General features: G+C 40.1%; 1 protein-coding gene across 1 annotated transcript in view; it reads left to right on the top strand.

Annotated features, from left to right (window-relative positions):
• LOC126198828 (kinesin-like protein KIF23) overlaps positions 1-24,068 on the top strand; it is a 157,951-nt gene that overhangs the window by 30,427 nt on the left and 103,456 nt on the right. Inside the window, exons 5-8 of the mRNA XM_049935405.1 lie at positions 4,181-4,319; positions 12,061-12,260; positions 16,064-16,168; positions 16,396-16,481. Coding sequence (XP_049791362.1) covers positions 4,181-4,319; positions 12,061-12,260; positions 16,064-16,168; positions 16,396-16,481 — 530 coding nt within the window. The remainder of the gene's footprint in view (positions 1-4,180; positions 4,320-12,060; positions 12,261-16,063; positions 16,169-16,395; positions 16,482-24,068) is intronic.

The following is a 24,068-nucleotide window of genomic DNA, read 5'->3' as shown; positions in this document are numbered from 1 at the left end:
CTCAAATATGTGACAAAAAGGGTGGGTATTAACTATTGAATCTTCAACTAAAATAATGGGAATGCGTTCTTTTTTCCACCAATGTTTCCATAGTTTGAGTATAGATACATATATGTGGCAACATTAGATTGTGCTTACAAAATTTCAATTTAGCAAATAGCACATGAGAACAATTACCTGTGTTCATTAAGATTTATTACCAGAATGTGCTTTTTTATGGATAAATTATTAATTGGAAGAAGCTGTGAAAAATTTAGATAAGCAGCAATAAATTGTGTGTGCTAAGTGCCTCTGTTAGTCAGCATCTTACTCAAAGAGCGCAGTTTATGTGAAATTAGATGGCAGCCTTTGGAGAAAGATAAGATTGCTCCATAAACGTGATTGCCACAATTTAATTCCTCCAAACTTCTTTGCTCATTTGTCTTTGACAGATAGCTATTTCTCTTGGCATTCATCTTTGTTACTATGAATAAAGTTTTCGTGATCGGTTTTTAAGTAAGATTATAAAAGGATTCATAGTATTCAGAATTTTCAACATAAATACTTGCGGAAATTATTGCTACAGCAATGAAAACTCGAGGTGAACACTGAGCACATGATGTCACAGGCACAAGGTGTTAATTGAAGTAGTTTATTGCAGCATTCAGTAATTTGCAAATTAGTGTTTAAAAATACTTGTATTTTAAATTGCTTATTCGACAGACATGGAAAATTTTCTGTAGACTTGACTATAGAATTCATAGTTCCCACCACAGTTTTACTCCTGCACAAGATTTCCATGTTTCAGCATCAGTTTCTTTGTAGTGAAGCAAATATATGTATGAATACAGTAGTCTTCGTGAATGAAGTTCAAATTTTATTTAGTCAGATAGCAAATGTCTCCATGTGACCCATGTTCCTTTTTTATAGTGCTCCTGTCAAATGAAAACAGAACTGATTTCTGTGACTGGGAGTTACCAAGTGAATGTATTTTTATTCATGTATGCGGAAGACTAAAATATGTTAGTAGTGTTCTGATTTTATTTTATTGCTACAGTTTTTGGCACTCGAGCATTAATTGGCTTGCAGACAATGAAGTTATTTTTGTCGATTTGTTAAAGAAGTTTGGCATTTATTAATCTTTTCCGCAGAGGCAGTCAATTATTTGTAACAGTGTTTCATTCCACACTGCTGTCTAGTTTCAGCTGTTTGCTAAATTTCAAGTACACATTTTCATCATGTGGAACACACAGCTTTATGCCATAATAAAGAACCAAACATGAAATAATGCAGTACTGGTGCTACAAGAAAATTTGATTCTGAAAACCCAACTGAAAAGCTTAATATCATGTTGTGGCCTACTTCTTGGTGCATCTGGACATACAAATGTGCACTTTATGCTGTGTTATACATTTTAGTATGGTGTACGAACTTCTTGGAGGATCCTCTGATGTCCTGTTTCATTTATGGTGTAACGTAAGATCTCTTAATGCTATATTAAACTAACGTATGGGCTTCCTATGTCATTGTAGCAGTGGATGCGCAGTAATGTCTGTTTTCTGATGCTCTGTGACAACTACTGAAACAAATTCTAACAGATCGCAGAAAAACATTGAGAATGGTGATTTGAAAAGCGCTGCTTCAAAAGTAAATTTCATTTTATGCAAGATGAAGTATGTTACGTGTGAGAATGCGCTTTGAATTTCGTAAATCGCAGAGCATTTGACTGTCATTTAAAGCTTAAAACTTTGATGGCCAGCCACTTACAAGAATTTTGAGCCCAGAAAACAAGACATTTGTCATTTAAAATTTTACTGGCCCTTTTATGTGATGTATCTAAAAGTGTAATACACCAAAAAAGACCAATACTATTTATGAAATCTTAGCTTTTTTTGTAGTTATGGTATGTATATTAATATAGACTACTAACTTTTCCTATTTGTGCATTCGTGCTACTTAACAGTGATGTTACTACTGGCTGACTACACGACATGTCCTATGCTCTCAATATCTCATGTCATTGACTGGTGAGATTACCTGACATGAGCTACAATTGGCTTACAAAAGCACATCAGTCTCTGTTTCAGTGCTTTGGAAATTTATGTGCTGTGTTGGTGGAATTTGAATTTATACTTGAAAGTATATTTACGAAATCGTAATACGAAAATTGCAGCGTACATGTTGCTGCACATAACAGATCTTTTGAAACTAACTATCTCTCTCTCTCTCTCTCTCTCTCTCTCTCTCTCTCTCTCTTCCTCCCCCACCCCGCCACCCCCCTTTGATTTGTTTTAAGTAAGACATGGCTGTAATTTCAGGCTGATGTCTTTTTCAGTGGCTGTTAATTGTAATCCCCTTTACCTTAACGCTCAGGCAATACTTTCCATGGACATTGTAAGTTTCCAGTAAATGCACTGAAATCTGAACACTGTCGTTCACAAAATAGCATTTTCCTGAAGATTTTTGCCGTTTTCTGTAAACAGATCTACGCTCAAAACACAACCCACCATAAGATCATCTACAATTTGCAATGCACATCCTATCACTACATTCCCTAGGGTAAATCTGGTGCCAACAGCTCTCAGGATCTTGAAATTGTAGCACTCAGTCATTGACGTGTCATAGTAAAACTCCAGCCTGAAGTTCGTAGTGCCATTGTAACACAAGGCTTGCTCTGGCATGGTCCATACTCCATTCCACAACCACCATTTTGTGACTAAAGCAGTCATGACGACCGCAAATACTTGCATGGTGATAGCCCCTCTCACAAAGTAGGAATAACACTAGTGTCTGAACTGGAAACTCCCCACGTAAGCCAAGGTGCATGTGCCAATCTTGGCTGGGGCATGGGCACTAAAGCAGTGGTTAACTTGCCAGGTTGCCAATGGTGCAGCTGAGTGGGGGAGAGCCCCCATTTGGAGTGGGTAGCACCAACACAGGTGACTCGTAACTGTAGCAGATCAAACTTACTTCAGAACCACTAAAATGCGGAGACCCTACGTTTTTTTCTGTGGCTGCTATATGGGAGTGAGGTAGAGCTAAAAGGCAATTCCCCGCAATACTTAGTGAGATTACTTTTTGACCACATTGTTCTTTGTTGAACATCTTGAGCACAAGTTTGGGGATGCAGCAGGGATTTTGAAAATGAAAAGTGGTTCATTTCTGATTAAAACGGTGTTGTCCACTCAGTCATGGGCAGTGCTCACCTGTTAAAAGCTGGGTGACGTTCCAATAACTCGACTCCCTCCCGACTTGCCATATGCCTCAATATGGTACTAGGTATCAACTATCAACACAGCCTCCTCGTATAGACTGATGATGAGTTACATGCCAATTTGGAGCAACAGGCTCTGCATTTCATCCTCCTTGATTCAGAGCTGTGGACATTATCTCAACTACTAATTCGATTTGGAGGTTAATTCAGCTTAAAGGATGCTTTTGTTAACAGGTTTGAGCATATGGCTCAAAAATTTCAGGTTTTTGTTCACCATTACTTTTATCTGTTATGTTGATACTTGTTTGCTTTGCAGTTGTTACCACAAATCAAAATTAAATTCTCAAAAGTCACGAATTTTACACTCAAAAGACAATTAATCGGTACATAGTTGTATTGATGTGGTATTTAGACAATTTAGCTCAAATATTACTAGAAAATAAGTGGTCCGAGATCATCTCTCTATTTCACAACAATGCACAACCACACTCTGAAGGAAGGAAAAACTTACTTTCTGGCTGGGAGCGTTTCCAGTATCACCACCTAAAGTGTGAAGCAAGCACAAAGAGGTTTCCATGTCTTGTGCAAACCTGGCTGGCTAGTCAGCACTTCATGACTGATGTTGAGCTCAAGGATGGTGTCACCAACTGGTTGGAGCATCAAGGGGTACCACTCTCTGATGGAGTAAAGAAGCTGGTGTTGGGTAGCACAGTTACTTTTGGAGAAGCAATGTCAACAGCAAGTACAGGTTGTATATATTTAAAAATCTATTGGTGTTGGTTTTTTTTTTTTTTTTTTTTTTTTTTTTTTTTTTTTTTTTTTGTCAGTCTGAGCTTAATTTATGAAAAGCCCTCATACAATTTATGCTGAACGTCTTGTTGAAACAGCAAGATAAGTTTTTTTAGAAATGAGACTAGGCAATTTCCAAACATGTATTGTAGTTTAATTTTGCAATGCAATGTTCAACATTATTCATTTTGCCACCAGGCTCCTCTTGATGGCCAAGGAGAAACAGTGCTTCAAGATAAGAGAGCAGTTTGTATCAGCCAGCTGTCACTAGTTGATTTGGCAGGTAGCGAACGTACAAATCGCACAAAGAACAGTGGCCAGAGGCTTCGGGAGGCAGGTGAGGATTGTTAATGTGCTGTTTATAATTGAAATATTCACTGAAGATCAGGGTAGTTGGAGGACATGTCACATCTAATATGGTGAACAGGTTGTGTGTTAATTTAAAAAGTGTCCTTGCATCAGTTCAGTGCCTTGTGTAGATTCCATTTAGCCCAATGTAAAGCTAAAAATGGCAGTTCATAATCATAATAGTGCCTATCAGTAAGCCCGTGAGTCTTTAAAGAATTGAACTCCCATGTTTAAAATGGCATCAAATGTCTGATTACTTTACAGGCGAATTAATGCATTAAAATTTGACTTTAAGCATGTAAGTGAGAGGTAGTTCAGGAAAGGTTTGAAATTACATGTAAACTTCCTTGTAAGTCACTAAGTGCTCTCATTCTCAGATAGTGGACGGATGGACTGACCGACTGACTGACTAGTTATGCTGCCTCAGGATACAGTGTCTAACTGTAATATTTGTCTTATTGTGTTAAACTTTAAACATATATTCTTATACTTGTTAATGATTAGATCATGGAAGCATTTTAAATTCGGTCAATAATTATGCAAAATTTTGAAAAACCAATTTTTGTTGCCCTTGTGTTGCATCTTGTACTGGGTTGTGGTATGGTGTGTTAGTAGTATAGATCCTCATCGTTTGCAAATCTCGAACCCGCACAGTAACTGTACTAGCTTGCCAGACCTTCACAACTTCTGCCTATAGCACATAATGCTGTGTGTAGAAGTACAGAATTGGGAAAATTAAATTACAGAATAATCATACATCTGAGAATAATCTAAAAGGTAAGGAAAATGGATAACACGTGTGCACGTTAGAGAAGGTAGTTATTCTATTTAGCTGAAAGCTGTATAATCTGAAAAAGTATTAATTATTAATACTATTTTATAAATAAGTTCAAATTTGAGCATCAGAGCCCACCAAAAATTTCCTCAAAACGAAATTTATAATTTCAATATTTCATAATATAACATCATTTTCGTGAAGTTGCACATGTTTGGAGTCAGAAAAAATCGGGGCTACTAAACTTCGGCACTGAATTTTGGAAAGAGAAACATTTATACATTCAAACATGGTGAAACGCAATAGCTTCAGACAAAAGTACCACCCAGGGGGCTCACAGTTGTTTCGTGGGTTCGTCCCTGGCGCACAGGGGACCCCAAGCTATTGTGGCCCATTCTTCATTCCCTGTCTGCATTTCCTTCACCCTCCCTCCCTATCCCCGCTCCTTCCCTGTTGCCACCTCCTTCCCCTCTCTCGGTGTTCTGATTTATGTCGACCTGGCTATCCACTTGGTTTCCTGTAGTGGTTGAAATTTTGTTCCTTTTGCCTGTTCTTTCATTCTTTCTGGTTTTTAGGTCCCCACTTCAAAATTTCCTGTTTTTAGTGAGAGCCATATGGGGAATAACTCGGCATCTACAGTGTGGATTTCTTCCTTTCTCCCTTCCCCACTGTAGCCCCCTTTCACCCTGCTAGGTCACCAGCACAGGTATCCAGTTCATATGGTGGGGCTGTTATGTACCCATATGGCTGAGCCCCCTGAAAACACAGGTATCACACTACTGATACCTGAGCTGTTCCCTCCCCCATGTATGCCAAGGAGTGGTTGCTTATCTTCCTGGAGCATTGGAACTCCCGGCAATGACCGCCTTGGCAGACTTCCCTTGCTGTGGTGCCCATGGAGAAAGCCCCTGTTCAGAGTGGATGGTATCAGGATGGGTAATTGGCACATGGAATGTATCAAACTGCAAAAATCTGGCAGTTCTCAAAAGGCCATCTCTTTGAATGGTGAAGGATCCTTGAACGCTGCTTTGTATGACTTGGCAACCTCTCCTACCCTGGCTACACCATGGGAGGAGAGCCAAGCTTGCAGTCTTGTGATGAAACCCTTTCCCCATTACCACGTGTGTTCTAGGACGGTAGGGGACACATTCACTGCCACAAAGCCATAGTTTTTCGTGGAAAATATCGAGGACAAGTTTGGTGAAGTGGAGTCTCTTGGTAAACGGGTAGGGGTATCATAATTGACCAACTTACCACCGAGCTTGATTTGTCTCCTCAATGATGGTTCCCCTACCACTTAAGTGCATCTCATGGCACCTTCTCATGCTATTGATCTCATGATCTCCTTCCCTGCCTTTATGGCTTCCCTACATTAGTCATCCCATGATGACCTTTGTGACAGTGATCATTTTCTGGTGATTCTGTCGTTCCTTGCTGCCGCCAGGCAGACAGGACCCCACCACGTTGGGTATTCCGCAGTGCCAATCGGCCTTTATATACGTCTGCTGTCCACTTTGACACCCCCTCCCGAATTCCATTGATGTATTCATGCAAGGCATCTCTGCCACTATTGTTCATGCTGCTGGCACTGCTGTCCCACTATCCACAGGTCCCACTCGTCGTCAGCTGGTACCATCATGGACCGAGGCTGTCGCAGTTGCTGTCCAGGACCGCCGACAGGCACTGCAACAATTTCAGCTACACCCTTCACAGACCAACCTCCTCACTTTTTAAGTGTCTCTGTGCTAAGGCTCGTTGCCTTATTAAGTGGAGTAAAAAGGAATGCTGGGAGTGCTTTGTTTCCTCCCTGGGGACATATGCCTCTTCATTGCAGGTTTGGTCAAAGCTCCGTAGCCTTCTGGACCGCCGGCGGCAATCAACTGTCCAGGGTCTGAACCTCAGAGATGCTCTGTACACTGATCCATTGGTCCTCGCAGAACACCTTGCGGCACACTTCGCGATGGCATCGTCATCCTCTTCCTACCCTACTACCTTTCTCTGGCAGAAACACGGAGTTGAACAGACCCTCCACTGTTTCATCTGGCATCATGTTGAGCCCTATAATGCACCCTTTGCTGAATGGGAATTGGTGCAGGCTCTTAGCTGTTCGTGAGACACAGCCCCAGGGCCTGATTCTGTCCACAACCAGATGATTCAACACTTGGACAATAGCTCCTCAGTCTTCAACCACATCTGGCTCATGGGTGCTTTTCCATCACAATGGTGAGGCACTATAGTTATCCCCATCCTTAAGCCTGGGGAAAACCCAATGTCTCTCAGTAGCTACCTCCCAATTAGCCTTAAGAGTGTACTTTGTATACTGCTCGAAAGGATGGTCAACTTCAGATTATATTGATTACGCGAATCTCAGCGTCTTTTTTCTCCGTATCAGAGTGGCTTCCGGGCAGGGAGATCTCCTGACCATTTACTCAGATTGGAATCAGGCTTTTACTCACCTCCAGCACCTTGTCGCGGTCTTCTTCGACCTACATAAGGCCTGTGACACGGCTTGGCGCCATCACATTTTAGTTACCCTCCATGACTCGGGATTCTGTGGTCCCTTTCAGATTTTTGTCTGCAAGTTTTTATCTTACCGGCTCTTCCAGGTTTGAATTGGCACTTCACTCAGTGTCCCTCGGATTCAGGAGAATGGTATCCTACAGGGTTCTGTGCTAAGTGTCGTACTCTTCCTCATTGCCATCAATGAGCTTGTGACCTCTGTTGGGCCTCTGGTTACCTCAGTGTTGTATGTTGACGTTTTTTTGAGCTTGTGGTGTCTGCTGAATGCCAGCTCCAAGGTGTCATCCGACAGGCCTTTGTGTGGGCCACCGCCCATGGTTTACAGTTTCCTCCCTCCAAATGTGAGTTGTGCATTTTTGTCATTATCCCACAGTACACCCTGACCCAGCACTTTATTTAGGCAACCAGCTCCTCGATGTTTTAGCACAGTCCTGTTTCTTGGCCCTTAATTTTGATAAGCTGACGTGGCTGCCCCACATTTGCCACCTAAAGGCTACATGTCTGCAGAAGCATAATGCTCTCAGCCTCCTGGCCTAAACATCTTAGGGTGCAGACTCTTCTCCATCTTTACCATGATCTGGTCTTGTACAGACTAGATTATGGTGGTCAGGTTTATGGCTCAGCAGCTCTTTCTACTTTGAAACTCCTTAACCCTGTGCATAATTGTGAAGTGCATCTCACTATTAGTGCCTTTCACACGAGTCCTGTTGGTAGTCTCTTCACAGAAGCGGGGATTCCCCCTCTACACACCCGACAGAGCCAACTCCTTGTTTCTAATACAATCGCCATTCGCCAATTCCCTGACTCTCCTGTGTACCCTGTGCTCTTCGCCAGTGAAGGATGTCTCCCTCTTAACACCCACTGACGGTTGGTATTGCTGGTTGGCATGCGTCTCACTTTCCTCTGTTGGGATCTCCACTCACTGGACTGTACCCTGTGTCTTTCCTCCCTTACCACCTCCTCCCCCCCTCCCCACCGCCCACCACCCCTGACCCCCCCGTCCCCCTTGGATGGTGCCTAGACCACAGATAAGGACTGATCTATTCCAGGGTCCTAAGGTCTCTGTCACTCCTATGGTTTTCTGGCACCTTGTCTGTGCCATCCTTGCAGAGTTTCAGGATGCCACCATCTTTTACACTGATGATTCCAAGACTATTGATGAGGTGGGATATGCTTTCACATCTCCTACTGGCTTTGAGCACTATTTATTGGAGGACAACGGTTCAATCCCGCGTCCGGCCATCCTGATTTAGGTTTTCCGTGATTTCCCTAAATCGCTCCAGGCAAATGCCGGGATGGTTTCTTTCAAAGGGCACGGCCAACTTCCTTCCCCGTCCTTCCCTAATCCAATGAGGCTGATGACCTCGCTGTCTGGTCTCCTTCCCCAAAACCAACCAACTATTTATTTCTGGGATCACATAGTGTGTTCACAGAAGAGCTTCTAGCGATTCTCAGGTCTTCCTCCACAGTGTTTTAATTTGTTCAGACTCCATGAGCAGCCTGCAGGCTATTGACCAATGCTTCTCTCATCACCCTTACTATCCATGACCTCTCCGCCCTTGAGCGGGCCCGCCTCTTCATTTGTCTTTCTCTGGAGACTACGAATGTGTGGAAGTCCTTGATGAGGGTCTCTCGCAGGAACTCTGTGGTTCTCTGTCGGCTCTGCATTGGCCACGCTTGGGCGACCCATGGCTACCTCCTGCACCGTGAAGAGCCATCTCTGTGTTGGTGCGGTGCCCGGTTGACGGTGGCCCATATATTGTTCAGCTGTCCTCCTTTGGCTGCCCTGCGTGATGATCTTTTACCAGACTCGTTACCGTTAATTGTAGCAGACAGTGCCTCATTGGCTGATTTGGTTTTACATTTTATGCATGAGAGTGGGTTTTATAATTCTCTGTAAGTTTTAGTGCATGTGCTTTGTCCTTCTTTGTGTCCTCCACCCTAGTGCTTGTAGGCTGGAGGTTTTAATGTGTCACAGAACAGCTGGCTTATTCTCTCTCTCTCTATCTCTCTCTCTATCTCTATCTCTATCTCTATCTCTCTCTCTCTCTCTCTCTCTCTCTCTCTCTCTCTCTCTCTCTATCTCTCTCTCTCTCTCTCTCTCTCTCTCTCTCTCTCTCTATATATATATATATATATATATATATATATATATATATATATATATATATATATATATATCTCAGCAAGTATAATTGTTTTAATTGGAACAAGGGACTGATGACCTCGCAGTTTGGTCCCTTACTCCACCCTTTTTATTTAAACCAACCAACGACAATGAAAATTTGTGCTGGACTGCTTATTGTACATGGTCGCATTACCATTAGGCTGTATGTGTACGCTTTGCAGCCACACCCAAACTTGTGTCTTCAACCTGTACTCGTACGTCCATTGTGTACAGTCCCGTGCAGAAGAGACATTGTAATTGTAATTCACTTGCCCAGTGTTCGTGGATAAGCAATATATTGCTGTGCCTGTGTTGCTTAGAAGTACGATGCAATATTCCTTCAGACTTTTGTGCATATCCGAAGGAACATTGTATGGTACCACTGAGCAACACAGGCACTGCAATATCAGAAAAATTAATGTTCATCAGGGCTAGTGTAAAAACAAGGGACACCTTCACTTTGCTTTGTTAAAATTTGTTTAGTAGTTCCCATATTAATTTGTTTGGAATTTTTTCAGGTATGCACACTGATTTAGAAGTGAGCTAAGAAAGCATGAAATCTACCATTGACATTGTTATTGAAGACAGCCAGAAAATTTTCTTGATCTGGATAATGGATGGATGATGTTTCAAAACCTTTACATAAAATTGACTCTAATAATATCTTGAGACAGTTGCATTAAAGCAAAACCCTATAAATTTTACCTGTTTCGTAGACCCAAACAGCATTGAAAAACATTCTTCCTTTCACGCAGCTTGCCATGAGTGTAGATACACTAATCTCTTACTATTATTGGAAGGCACAGCCAGTATAACAGGTAGCTGCAGCTACAGAGCAGTATGCTTTTGGAACCAGTCTGAAGCTTTGCTTGAGTATTTTACCATCTTGATGTTCTACTGTATATGCTACTTATTTATTTCAACCAACAGTGATCTTTTGTGGAATAAGTGTATTACTGTGTTGACTGACTTGCTGGCGTGCAATTCAGTTATAATAGCTATTTCAAGATGCAGCTGTGTCTTGTACAAAATTGTGTACCGTGAATGGCTGAGGAAACCATTGAGGAAATGTCGGATTAGGGTATCACTACCAGCTGTTGTGCATTTGTTGTAAATTTACTGACATACTGTATTGGTTTTTGGGAAGATTTTCTTCTTCTTCTTCTTCTTCTTCTTCTTCTTCTTCCTCCACTGTCAGCTTCCTTCTCTTTTGGACAGTAAAAGAGCAGTGCTGTGGATTCTATCCAATTTAATAATGCAGAAAATAGTGGTAAAAGTACTGTGTACATCACAGTAAATTTTACTTTTCAAAACCATATTGCATTACTGCAGTATCGCAAATAATGTGACTGTGTGGAAAATACAGTTCTAACATTCACAATGTGGCAAACAATACCTGCAACACTCCCAGCAGATTTGCAGTTGAGTAGTGAGCTGAATATCTGGTGTGTACCTACTGTGCCTTTTAGAAATGAAAGGTAATTTTTACTTCTTGCACAAAATTAATTTGAATAAATGTTTTGCTTCTCGAGGTTGTGGAATTCAGGACACTTTGAATCCATAAGTGTAAAAATGTTTGTTGGGAATATTGTTTAATATAAAATCAGCACCTAAGATAATTATATTGGTTTATGGGATATTTACTGAATTGTTAACTTTCATACTTTCTGATGCACAGTATTTTATAGTGTGAATACTTGTTCCAGAAAGTGATAAAGGCCAAACATCGACTGTCAATGTTGGAGACGGAAGTCCTTTACTATTTAGTAGAGGAGAGTTCACAGTGTAACAGTTTCCAGATTGTTTGTAAACTTCCTTTTTTTTCCATTTAAAGTGTCCATTGGAAGTTTTCTGTATGGATGAAAATTGGTGTCTTGGTCTTCTGTGTGAAAGTTTGTTAGTTCCCAGTGTAGCAAAGAAAGAGAATTCAAAAAGTCAGTTGCCGGCCGGTGTGGCCGTGCGGTTAATGGAGCTTCAGCCTGGAACCGCGTGACCGCTACGGTTGCAGGTTCGAATCCTGCCTCGGGCATGGATGTGTGTGATGTCCTTAGGTTAGTTAGGTTTAAGTAGTTCTAAGTTCTAGGGGACTGATGACCACAGATGTTAAGTCCCATAGTGCTCAGAGCCAAAAAGTCAGTTACTAAATTTGTGTACAAATTAATCTCCCAATATTTGATATTTTGTTTGTGTTAGATGTTTAATTATGAGTATAAGATTTGAAAATCAGAAGTAAAATTTTGATGAGGGGAGGCAAAAAATTGTTCACAGGTAACATCAACAACTCCTTGATGACACTGCGATCATGTCTCGAAATTCTGAGAGAAAATCAAATGCAAGGCACCAATAAAATGGTTCCATATCGTGACTCACGAATAACGCACCTCTTTAAGAATTATTTTGATGGTGAAGGACAAGTTGCTGTAATAGTGTGTGTTAATCCACGTGCAGAAGACTACGATGAGACTGTGGTGAGTGACAAAGTTGGGATCTGCTAAAGCTTTTGTTTTAGAGTTATGACTAGGGAAGTGAGCTAGAGCTATGATAGAGAATTTTTAAGGAAATCATGGTAGTACCATTTTCTGTGGGAGAGTGTAATTCACTGCCAGTATTCATTAGCTTTTAAAAATTAAGTTTTTTGTAATACCTTGGGACTCATTTGATTTAGTTCGGGTGAAAGCAAAGATGTTTTTAAGAAAAGATTGTAGTATATTTCGAGTGTGGAAAGGCACATAGTCACACCTTGGTGATGAGTTTATAAGTGAATTTTATACATGTTTGCAAGGTACGTTTACATGGGTCACAAAAATTGTGTATCGCTGACAGTGTTGTTTGTCAGTATTGCCAGTCACTATTGCATGGCAATGTTATTAGCAAAATATTTCTCAGCCAGGACTGTTTCCATGTTGCGAAGTGGGACAGAAGTGAAATAGTGGGAGTGAGTGTGGCTCTCATGCAGTTGTGTTCCACAAGGAAAGGAGTTACCAACTGGGCTATGTGCATGTTCTTACTTAAGCAAACTGTTTCCGAAACTTGTAACCTAATATTGGCTATATTTCCAGGATGCTGAAAACATTATTTAATATCCTTCAAAAATAATTGGTTACTGTAGTGGTAAGACCGATAGCAATATGAGAGATGATGTAAAAGTTCAAACCAGATTGCGTGCCTCTTTTCAGTTTTTGGCAGTGGTGAGTCATGAAGTTAAACGCCCATTTCTCTTTGATATGCCTCTTGGCACAAGGCATTTGCAACACTTTGGTGGAAGGACTTGAATTTGTTAGTCTGAAGTAACAGTCGGATGTTTGTTATTTTTATATGCACCAGTGCAGTGAGAGCTATTAATTTCGATAATGTTCTAAATGTACAAGAGTTATTGGATATAAAATGTAATGCAAACACCATTTAAAAAGTTGGCAAATTGCTGCCCGTGAAACACATGATAAAGCTTAAAAAAATTCGATGTCTTGAACATATGTACACTAAAATTCTCACTCTTGCAGACATTGTAAGTTGATAGCAAGAATATGATTTTTCACTTTTTGGTGTTTATAATTGTTTTTCTGTTCCACACTACATATTCGTATCACATTTACAAAATTCATGGTGCTCTCTTTTGCCCACTTTCACACTCCTGTAGGCAACAAATAGTGCCTGTGCATACGTACGCCAACTTTTGAACTGAAGTGAAATAATGTTGGATGTGGCATGATACTGCAATGCTGTCGGTCTGAGATACACGAAGCAAGGCTGATACTGTGAGGAAAGTATATGCAGGTAGAGGTAGATGGGGCCCAGCCGTAGGAAAGATTCTCCACCTTTGTCTTAGCAGTACTGCAGTATGACCATGCAATATTTCAGTTGCCATGTATTTATGGCGACACTATTGTGGCCACATTACTGTGAAATGGCCCATCTAAATGCACCTTAGTGTCCTTATGTTCTGAGGAAATGTACACATTACCCTGAAAGTTACAAATCATTTCAACCATCAAAATTTTGGAATGTGATCTAAGGAAATTGCTAGATTTTCTTTAGTAAGAGGATTAACTCATGTAATTTGATATGATTCAAAGATCAAATGTGTACACACTTTCTTGTGGGGTAAACAGGAACCTAGAAAGTTGAATGGCTTCTTGTTAAACTGGTAATCCTCTCATATTTTGTTACATGTGAAGTAAGAAGGGTCAGGACAGTTTATGTGGTTTCTAGTTATGTAGTTTACTATTTTGTCACTGGACGTGGATATAGATTATCAAATGTAAATTAACATGCTACTAGAGCATTTGTCTGTTCCTGCCATCATCGAAGTTAAGCGCTGTCTGGATGGGTGACCATCCGGTCTGCCGAGCACTGTTGGCAAGCGGGATGCACTCAGCCCTTGTTAGGTTAACTGAGGAGCTACTTGATTGAGAAGTAGCGGCACCAGTCTCGTAAACTGACATATGGCCAGGAGAGTGGTGTGCTGACCACATGCCCCTACATATCCACATCCAGTGACACCTGTGGGCTGAGAATGACACGGTTTCTGGTCAGTACCGTTGGGCCTTCCAAATAAATGATTACTATGAATAAGTGTTTTTGCTTTCTGTGCAGCCATTCACGTCACATTTCCTGAGGCCTACTGCATACTCATTACAACATAACTCAAATGAAATGAGCAAAGATCTGGACAAGCTGTCCGACTTTGTCCCTTTCCTGCTTCTCTCGTCTTTATGATGATCTAGCCATATTACAGTTTCAAGCCTCCCTCACAGGGTACCGTAGGTTTACAGCAATCTCTCCAGACCAGTTAAGGCTTCATTCTATCCTAAATCATGTCAGCACATAAAGTGCCACATTAATCCTCAGACCTAATCATCTTAAAGCGATATTTCCCTTTGAAGAAAGGAGTCGCTGCTTCAACAAGTTTTGATATTGTTTCAGTGGAAAAATTAAGACACTAGTTTATTAAAAAGGAGTATCTGTGCCATTGTCTTCACTGCAATGTTTCAAGCGATTTTTCCAGTTCAGGATTAAGAGTTATCTACTGCCTGTAAAACTGCAGGGTGGGCCAAATGAAAGTGACCTGGAGAATACAGTTCCAGGGTACAAAGAAACACAGCAGTAGAAAGGAAATACAGTACTAACTTGACTATAACAGATGTTGCAAGTGACCACCAATCTCTTGGCACTTCTGGGCCTTCGTCAGCAAGTTACTGAAAGTGGATTAGAGCTGGAATTGCTGCAATTTCGTCTGAAATGTTCTGCTGCAGTTCTTTAACACTATGATGGTTTTTGCAATATACCTTAGATTTGGGGACTCCCTGTAATCGCACACTGACAGATCAGGTGACCTGGGTGGCCAGCTAGGGTCACGACCAGGCTGACATTTGGTAACAGCTGTGTTAAGGTGCTCTAAGGTTTGGCCATCTGTAGGGGCAGTTATTGCATCCTGTTGGGATGTGGTTGTATGCATACATTTGCATCCAATCATATCTACTCGAGTGGGCCACTTTTATTTGCCCCCGTTTTGTATTAGTACTTCAGAAAGCTGTCATTGGATTACTGCACATAAGAGATATATCTCCCCTCTCCTTTATTTCCTTTCTATTGTCTTTTTATCATTAAGAGTGATTATGAGAATGATGTTTGTAGTACTGAGCTCTAATTTTATTTATAGTAAAGATAAATATAGCAATTTAACATATAACTATGTTAGGTTGTCGATAAGCCCACAAAGTAAGATGTATCGACCTGATTTCGGCTTCAGCCCCTCAGCGCATTACATACTACTTGTGATCTACTCCATAGTCACCCAAACAGCTGACAGGTCAGAAACCCCTTGGACTTAATAAGCAGAGAGCCCAGCCCACAATAGATGGCAAAACTAATGAACTTACCAATAAACACAAAACTCTGTGACACACACGTTTGTATCCAGACAAGTAAGTAAAACAAACTTCTGCTCCTTGGTCACAACTTACTTCTCAAATGATGAACAAGAGGGATGCTGCTCGGACATTCTCAAATCTGAGGTCTGAATGCAGTGAATACAGAAAGCTGTGAAACAGTGTAAAGCAATACATCCGTGGTACCAAAATCACACTCATTCTGTTGTCCGCAGTGGTAGGAGCTCCATAGTTCTATGGTAGAATCTCTTTACCTTCTCTTTGAAGTAAGCATAATTGGGCAAAGAATTTATTTAATGAGGCAGGATAAAAATTTGTTTCTTAGCTTGTTGTTGACATTTTTCTTAAATTGATTGCTTTTATAAGATTTTTGTTTTGTGTAGCAAGTTATGAAATTTGCTGAGATGACACAAGAAGTCCAGGTAACGAGACCAGAGGCACCCAAGATCGAGATTGGTTTACTGCCAGGACGGAGAAAAGCAAATCAGGTAATGAGCTTATTCAGTTGTTTGAAGCACTGGTACTAATTGTGGAGATGGGACATAGATTGGTTATTGAGGCAGATATGGCAAATGTCAGAGGTGTGATGTTTGCAACATCTGTTTGATGGTAACAGAAAAAGGCATGCAAATTTTTTTCCCTGTTAAAACTGTACATGTAAATGACTATTTCAGATGTTTCAAGAATGGGGATAAACATGTTTCCTGTTTTATAGATTTTCAAGCAGGCTGTACAGCACCTGGAGCAGAATGAAAAGAAGGAAGATGTACAAAATGATTTTGATATAGGTCTTGTGTATAGGTAAGTCTTAAGATTCTTGTCTAATAATTTGGTAGTGCATATGTGGCAGTGGAATCTGAGTTCGAATGTAATTTATTCTATGTACTTACGTAATTCACATTTAGAATCTTTTCACTTGATTTTTTGATACACTGCTTTTAATTTACTTTCCCTGTTCTTCAGATTTTATTACTTCTCCACGTTGCATTCTGTGGTAATTAACTCTTGCTGTGTTGAACACCCAGACCCATTGTTCCTCTGATGCTGTTTTTTTGCAGTCCTGCGTATTGATTGAATTTGTTTTATGTCTGCATTTCCTAAACCTTTGTTAAATTTATAGAAATTTTTCAAACAAGTTTCCTGGGTACAATCATTTCAAATTCTTTTGTGCCTAATGTGTACTAGCTTCTATTGTGCAAACAGATAATGTTCTGGCAAATACAAGTTGTTATACAGATTCAGCTGAACTGGCGATGTCTTGCAGACATGGTGTTGCCAGTTGTTTTCCAGGTCAAATGGACATTGTCTTATTGATACCTCAGGGATAAAAGGGTTGTTTTTGTTAATTTTTCTTTAAATGAGCAGTTTCAGTTATCCAGCCAGGAAGAGAAATGGAGTGACATCACACTAAATTATTAAATAAGGGAAAGGCAACATTTTACCCATAGAGATTTGGTGTGTGTTGCTAAGAAACATAATAGAAAATAGAACTTAACATTTGACAGTTTCTCATTGTGTGTCTGAGCGCCTTGCATCAATCCTCTATGGGTAAGTGGTTGCTTTTTCCTTATTGTATGTTTCTTTCCATTCAGGAATTTCAATTATTGTTACACCGAATTGTTAGTGAATGAATCTGAGATAGGGAGGAAACACTGCAAAATACTGATTTTTGTGAACTGTGAAAAAATGTATTATGGTACTGCAGCTTGTACACGATGATTTCTCAGTTTAGATTGCAGTAAAGTTGTAAAGGGAAAAATGTGGTGGGGTATGCCAAGTTTAAATCTGCTGTTTTTTCTATGGCAGTCAACTTAAAGTACTGTGATTAACCTTATAAGTTTTAAGAATGACTAGGTTCTCATCCACTATCACAATTCAAAGAAAAATGAGTGTTGGCAGCAGCCCACCTACTCTGTTAGTCAGTTCTAAAATGACTACATAGTTTCCAGGAACTGCTGACAAATAAGGTGAAGTGGGTACACTTTGGTGCAGATAGCATTTATAATTTCAAAATGGGTTTCGGAGTGAATCATTGCCTTGGCTGATTGGTTCACGTTTCCAAATTATGCTCTTTCTGTATCAACCAATGCAAAATCTGTGCAGCTTCAAACATGCATATTATCACTATGGAATTTTTTTAATGTATTGTGATCACAAAACAAATGGCAGTTCTCTTAGCATGTCATTCAGTTCAAACTGTGGTGATCGGCTTGGATCACACTAATAACCACACCTACTCTTCTACAGCCCGAAGAGAAAACAGTTCTTTAAGAGACTTCCTTCCCTCCTCCCCCTCTTATGAAGCTCCGAAAAGTGGTTAGCAGCAGTGTCACCTTATTGCGGGGAATTACACGGAATTCAGGTATTTGGAGTGCTTGGGGGCATTACTTAAGTTACATATGACGTTACTAGATTCTGCTACATAATTCTAAACTTGCAGATATTCTGCTGATAAGATTACTCTCATCATGTTTTGCTGATAAAAGAATCTTTTTTTCTCTACTGGTAAGTACATTTTCCTTGCTTTAATGAAGACTGTAAAATCCCGTTAAGTTGCTAAGCTTTATTTAATGCTTCATCTGAGATACATTATCTTAAACTTAGTATATCAGACCACTACTCTTGTAATATTAATTTTATATGTTGGCTCACATTAATCCTGGAATCTTATTTTTGTACTTCAGCTCGTCATGTATATATTTATACATATTTCTGATAACCTGGGAAAGAATAGAGCAATTACATCAGTCTGTGGTAAAAAAATTACCATGGTGAAACGACTTTTTAAAAAAAAATCATTGTATTCATACGGAATGAGACATACTTGACAGGCTATCTGATGTTTCTAGATAAATTTTTCTTCTTTTCTCTAGGAATATTGTCTGAGTGTAAATGATATGACAGTGGGTGGAAAAGTCAGTGTAAACTGGCTAGAAAATGTATTGTACAAGGATTGGCTTTCACCTTCTGGCGAGGGTAAACATAAAGCAAAATGCATTGCATACAACAAAGATTTTCTGATTGCCAGTGAGAGAGACTCTGACCTAAAATCACATGAGTTATAAAAGACATAACCACACATTAAAAGCAATGCTGTGTGCAAGGGAAAAAAAAGCATTTAAATCTCTTTCAAAGCCAGCAACTTCTTCCCAGCAGTAGGCTGCAGCAAAGAATGAAGTTCATCTGGAAAAGAAAATGCTGAATTAGCTGGAGACCTCTTGAGATGTTGGATGCAGAAATACACTGGGTGTTGAGATCTATCAAATGTCACTATTCATACAGATCAAACATACATTCATAAAGTCATTAAAAAGTTTCCCAATGTTGCTGCTAACTTGCCATGTGACAAAAAGAAAACCACTAACATATGAAGGTCTGGACTTGTACCATTCTTACAAAAATATTGTGCTAGAAGATTTAAAGGGAGCATTGAAATCAAAAACTTTAATGAAGCAGATAGAAATTCATGTTAGGTTTTGGTTAAACAACTATATTAAAAAATGCTTTGTAACAAGTTTTCTTCAGCCATGCAATTGCAAGTGGCATGTTTCAAAATCGGCTATGTTAAATTTTTCCCCTTATCATGTAATAACGTGTTAAAACTGTCTATGGACAGCCCAAATGTCAACTTAAAATTGCACAAATTGATGGAGGAACACAACCTTAATGATAATACCAGTTAACTAATAAATATACATTACACGTTATACATAATGTTTTTAGACAAGGATTTGAAACATTAGATTGGGGCATTGGAATGTTTTTTTTTTTTTTTTTTTTGTATAGATTACTCAGATGTTCTCCTGCTAGGAAAGAAGATTTTAGTACAGTTAATGGGGCATGATTTCCTTTGAAATTTTTTTACTACCCATGGATAAGAAAATGTCTTTATGTGACCGTGTACTAGAAATTTTGCCTGCATATGTTGTGGTACACAAGTTGTGTTATTAAAGTAATTCTTACATTAAGGCAAAGGTTTTTAAAACCAGAATCGTTGAATAATTTAACTATAGTTGACCTTGGTTTTGTGGTGAAAAGCAGATTAAATAGAGATTGACTTCATTTAGGGATGTAAAGTCTGTGCTAATTAAAATGGTATCGGTTATAATTTGAAAATCGCCAGCAGGTTTCAGCATTGGAAGAAGTCATGTTTAATGCCAACAAATTTAGTGGAAGAGAAGAAAAATTGTATAAGGAAGATGAAAAGCCTTCAAAGTAGCTCAGCAGATTTAAATATTGTGAAAATTGTAGACTATGACGACGTTCACACAGATTTTATCCATGAAACTGTTTGTAGAAACAGTGAAGAATTTAATTTTTATAAGGAAACTAGGAGAGTAAATGATTTATTTCCCTTTCATTTAAAAGTGAAACATATGAAGGTTTGACCACGTATCCAGAAGCTTCTATTAAGCCATGGCCAAGCAACTGGAAAGAGGTTTTAGCATTTGTGATTATATAAATAGCTTAGGTGGATCTATAACAAAAGTTATTGATAAAGATTTGTGCAAGCATTTCAGTGGCAAGACGCTGTTATAATCAATATAGAAAATGCTAATCAAAAGGGAGACTAAAATTGATGACCTTGATGAAAATTAAGTTAGAAAGAAAAGAAAATATCTGCAATGCTACGTAAATGGCCATACAAAATCAGTCTGCAGAACTTGCTGACCAGGCAAAGAAACATCATGATATGACTTTGTTAATAAATAAACAAATAGTATGATGAAAGCTGCAAAAGAGAAAAGAACTGACCTGCAGAAATTAGAAGAAACAAATAATTTCAAAATCACAAATTAGCTTTAATACAGTGTTTCATGTACATACTTCTGCCCACAAAGAAGTTTTGTAATATTTTTCTTTTTGTTTAAATGTTACTTTTGTCTGTCATATCCTTCTGGTCATCATTTATTCTAATTTTTAAAAGTATGGAACATAAAGGTAAGTTTTCCTATGTTATTGCTGATACTTAATTTATATTTAATGTACATATAAGATTTAATTGAAATATCCTATTTAGAAAATGTGGACTCGTATCTTACATGAATGAAAGTAAGGTTGTCTTTCTAATTTTCTTAAGCATGTATGAAATGAACAGGGTTCGCCTTCATATAGGAAGTGAAATAAAAATGACAATTATAAATGGTTAAAGTGATTACTACTGAGTGTTATAAAATAACAAATTTAGAAGTTACAACATTTTTTTCATATGTGTACTGATTTCTCGTTTGATAATACATGTAAAAAAAAAAAAAAGCACATGACACGTAATGAAAGTTTAGGGTTTATTTAGTCTGCATATATGACCATTGGTCTTTGACAATATTCTGCATACTGTGCAGTTTTAGCACTAACAATAAAAATTATAATAAAATTCAGTTTATTTAAATTCTTTTTCTCATATGGGGCATTAAAAATTACTGTATGCATGCTTGTGTTCTGTATGTAAAATAATACCAGTTAGAGACTCCTTGGATTTTTTTCACACTAACTCTGTACATACTGCCCAAACAGTTTTGTTTGTACACTTGTATACAAGCACTGTTTCCTATGCCTTTCATTAGAAAGTATTAATAGCAAAGATGGTGACTAGTGAACTGAAAGCTTTGTGTTTTATAGTTTGCAAGGCGTGAATTCGCTGTTACAGTTAAATGTGAATTTCATAAAGTTCTGTTGTAATCCTCCAAATGATGATAAAATCCATAGATGTTACCATCAGTTTGAAGATCACATGTGTCATTGCAAAGGAAAGGGTATGGGACAACCAAGAGTGTCTGTAGAACATGTTGAAGGAGCACGAGTCTTTCACACACAACCCAAGAAATCCGTTCGAAAGGCTAGTTATGAATTAGCAGTTCCAATTATTTCTGTGTGGAAGATTAAGGAAATGCTTACAACTATGTCCTTATTGGTTACAGTTGTTGTAGGCTCTAAAGCTTACAGACTACAGTTTATATACCAGCTTTGCAAATGAAATGTTGCTGCATGACTAAGATTTTCTGAAACGTGCTGTCTTCAGTGATTAATAGACATTTTGTGTAAGTGGAAATGTGAACACACATAATGTGCACATCTGGGGGTCAGCAAATCCCCAGCGTATGATACAGTTACAACAAGACACTCTTAAATTGATCATTTTTGTCCCATACCCCGATGGAAAGTTTATGGGTTTTAATTTTTCAGTGAAGCAGCTGTAACTCCTTATATTGATGCACTAGAACTACACCTCTTCCCTTAACTGGAAGAAGCTGAACCACAGAACTTTATTTGGCAGCAAGGTGGTGCATCACCCCACTGGTGTAAATCAGTATGCAGTTGGCTACAAGTGGTCGGAAGACAGCTTGTTTTGCGTGGCCTCCACATTCACCCAATCTGATGTGTGATTTTTGACATTTTTGGATTCGTACAGAGAGCGAGTGCGTGCGTGCATTTGCTTATCATTTATTGTCATATGACTACATGTAACATTTAATATTCTGCTTAAGAATAGTGCCATATGTGTTATAGATGCTAACTTGTTAAATTGGAATAATTTGTTTGCAAAATTAATTGTCTTCAACCTTGTATGTACAAACACTGCATTTTTCACAGAAAACTCTTGTCTGAGAATGTCCTTTGCAGACACAGTCATTACAAGAGCTAAAACTTTTTGTTATAGATCTGTTCTTTGTCCCCCTACAAATTGAGTTACCTTTATTCTTCAGTGCTTGCTCTTGTATATGAATCTCTTCAGCTTCGTAACGACATAGGTACATGCTGACGTCTGCGGGTAAACTTTGTATCCCAGATCTGTTGATAGGATTTGGTTTCACAAGTTGAAAAGAAAGGTTCTTTAGGAAACTAGATCTTGATGTTTCCTATTCTTTTCCTTTGCTTGAAATAGAATTTCCACAATGATACACTCATGTTAAACAATGCATACCATATAGCCAGTGTCCATCTTCCTGTCATTTGTGTTACTGGATATGTATTGCACATTTGGTCAACAGTATCAACCCCCCCCCCCCCCCCTCAGTCATTATAATTTAGTGTAATGTCGGGTATCTTAGTAGCCTCTTCTACAGTTCCTTCCTTGTGCATTGTGGGAGTCACTAAAACAGATTTTTTTACATTTAGGTACATACTACACTCCTGGAAATGGAAAAAAGAACACATTGACACCGGTGTGTCAGACCCACCATACTTGCTCCGGACACTGCGAGAGGGCTGTACAAGCAATGATCACACGCACGGCACAGCGGACACACCAGGAACCGCGGTGTTGGCCGTCGAATGGCGCTAGCTGCGCAGCATTTGTGCACCGCCGCCGTCAGTGTCAGCCAGTTTGCCGTGGCATACGGAGCTCCATCGCAGTCTTTAACACTGGTAGCATGCCGCGACAGCGTGGACGTGAACCGTATGTGCAGTTGACGGACTTTGAGCGAGGGCGTATAGTGGGCATGCGGGAGGCCGGGTGGACGTACCGCCGAATTGCTCAACACGTGGGGCGTGAGGTCTCCACAGTACATCGATGTTGTCGCCAGTGGTCGGCGGAAGGTGCACGTGCCCGTCGACCTGGGACCGGACCGCAGAGACGCACGGATGCACGCCAAGACCGTAGGATCCTACACAGTGCCGTAGGGGACCGCACCGCCACTTCCCAGCAAATTAGGGACACTGTTGCTCCTGGGGTATCGGCGAGGACCATTCGCAACCATCTCCATGAAGCTGGGCTACGGTCCCGCACACCGTTAGGCCGTCTTCCGCTCACGCCCCAACATCGTGCAGCCCGCCTCCAGTGGTGTCGCGACAGGCGTGAATGGAGGGACGAATGGAGACGTGTCGTCTTCAGCGATGAGAGTCGCTTCTGCCTTGGTGCCAATGATGGTCGTATGCGTGTTTGGCGCCGTGCAGGTGAGCGCCACAATCAGGACTGCATACGACCGAGGCACACAGGGCCAACACCCGGCATCATGGTGTGGGGAGCGATCTCCTACACTGGCCGTACACCACTGGTGATGGTCGAGGGGACACTGAATAGTGCACGGTACATCCAAACCGTCATCGAACCCATCGTTCTACCATTCCTAGACCGGCAAGGGAACTTGCTGTTCCAACAGGACAATGCACGTCCGCATATATCCCGTGCCACCCAACGTGCTGTAGAAGGTGTAAGTCAACTACCCTGACCAGCAAGATCTCCGGATCTGTCCCCCATTGAGCATGTTTGGGACTGGATGAAGCGTCGTCTCACGCGGTGTGCACGTCCAGCACGAACGCTGGTCCAACTGAGGCGCCAGGTGGAAATGGCATGGCAAGCCGTTCCACAGGACTACATCCAGCATCTCTACGATCGTCTGCATGGGAGAATAGCAGCCTGCATTGCTGCGAAAGGTGGATATACACTGT

Source organism: Schistocerca nitens, chromosome 1 (genome assembly GCF_023898315.1).
Source record: "Schistocerca nitens isolate TAMUIC-IGC-003100 chromosome 1, iqSchNite1.1, whole genome shotgun sequence".
Taxonomy (NCBI): domain Eukaryota; kingdom Metazoa; phylum Arthropoda; class Insecta; order Orthoptera; family Acrididae; genus Schistocerca; species Schistocerca nitens.
This window is presented reverse-complemented; position numbering and strand designations above follow the sequence as displayed.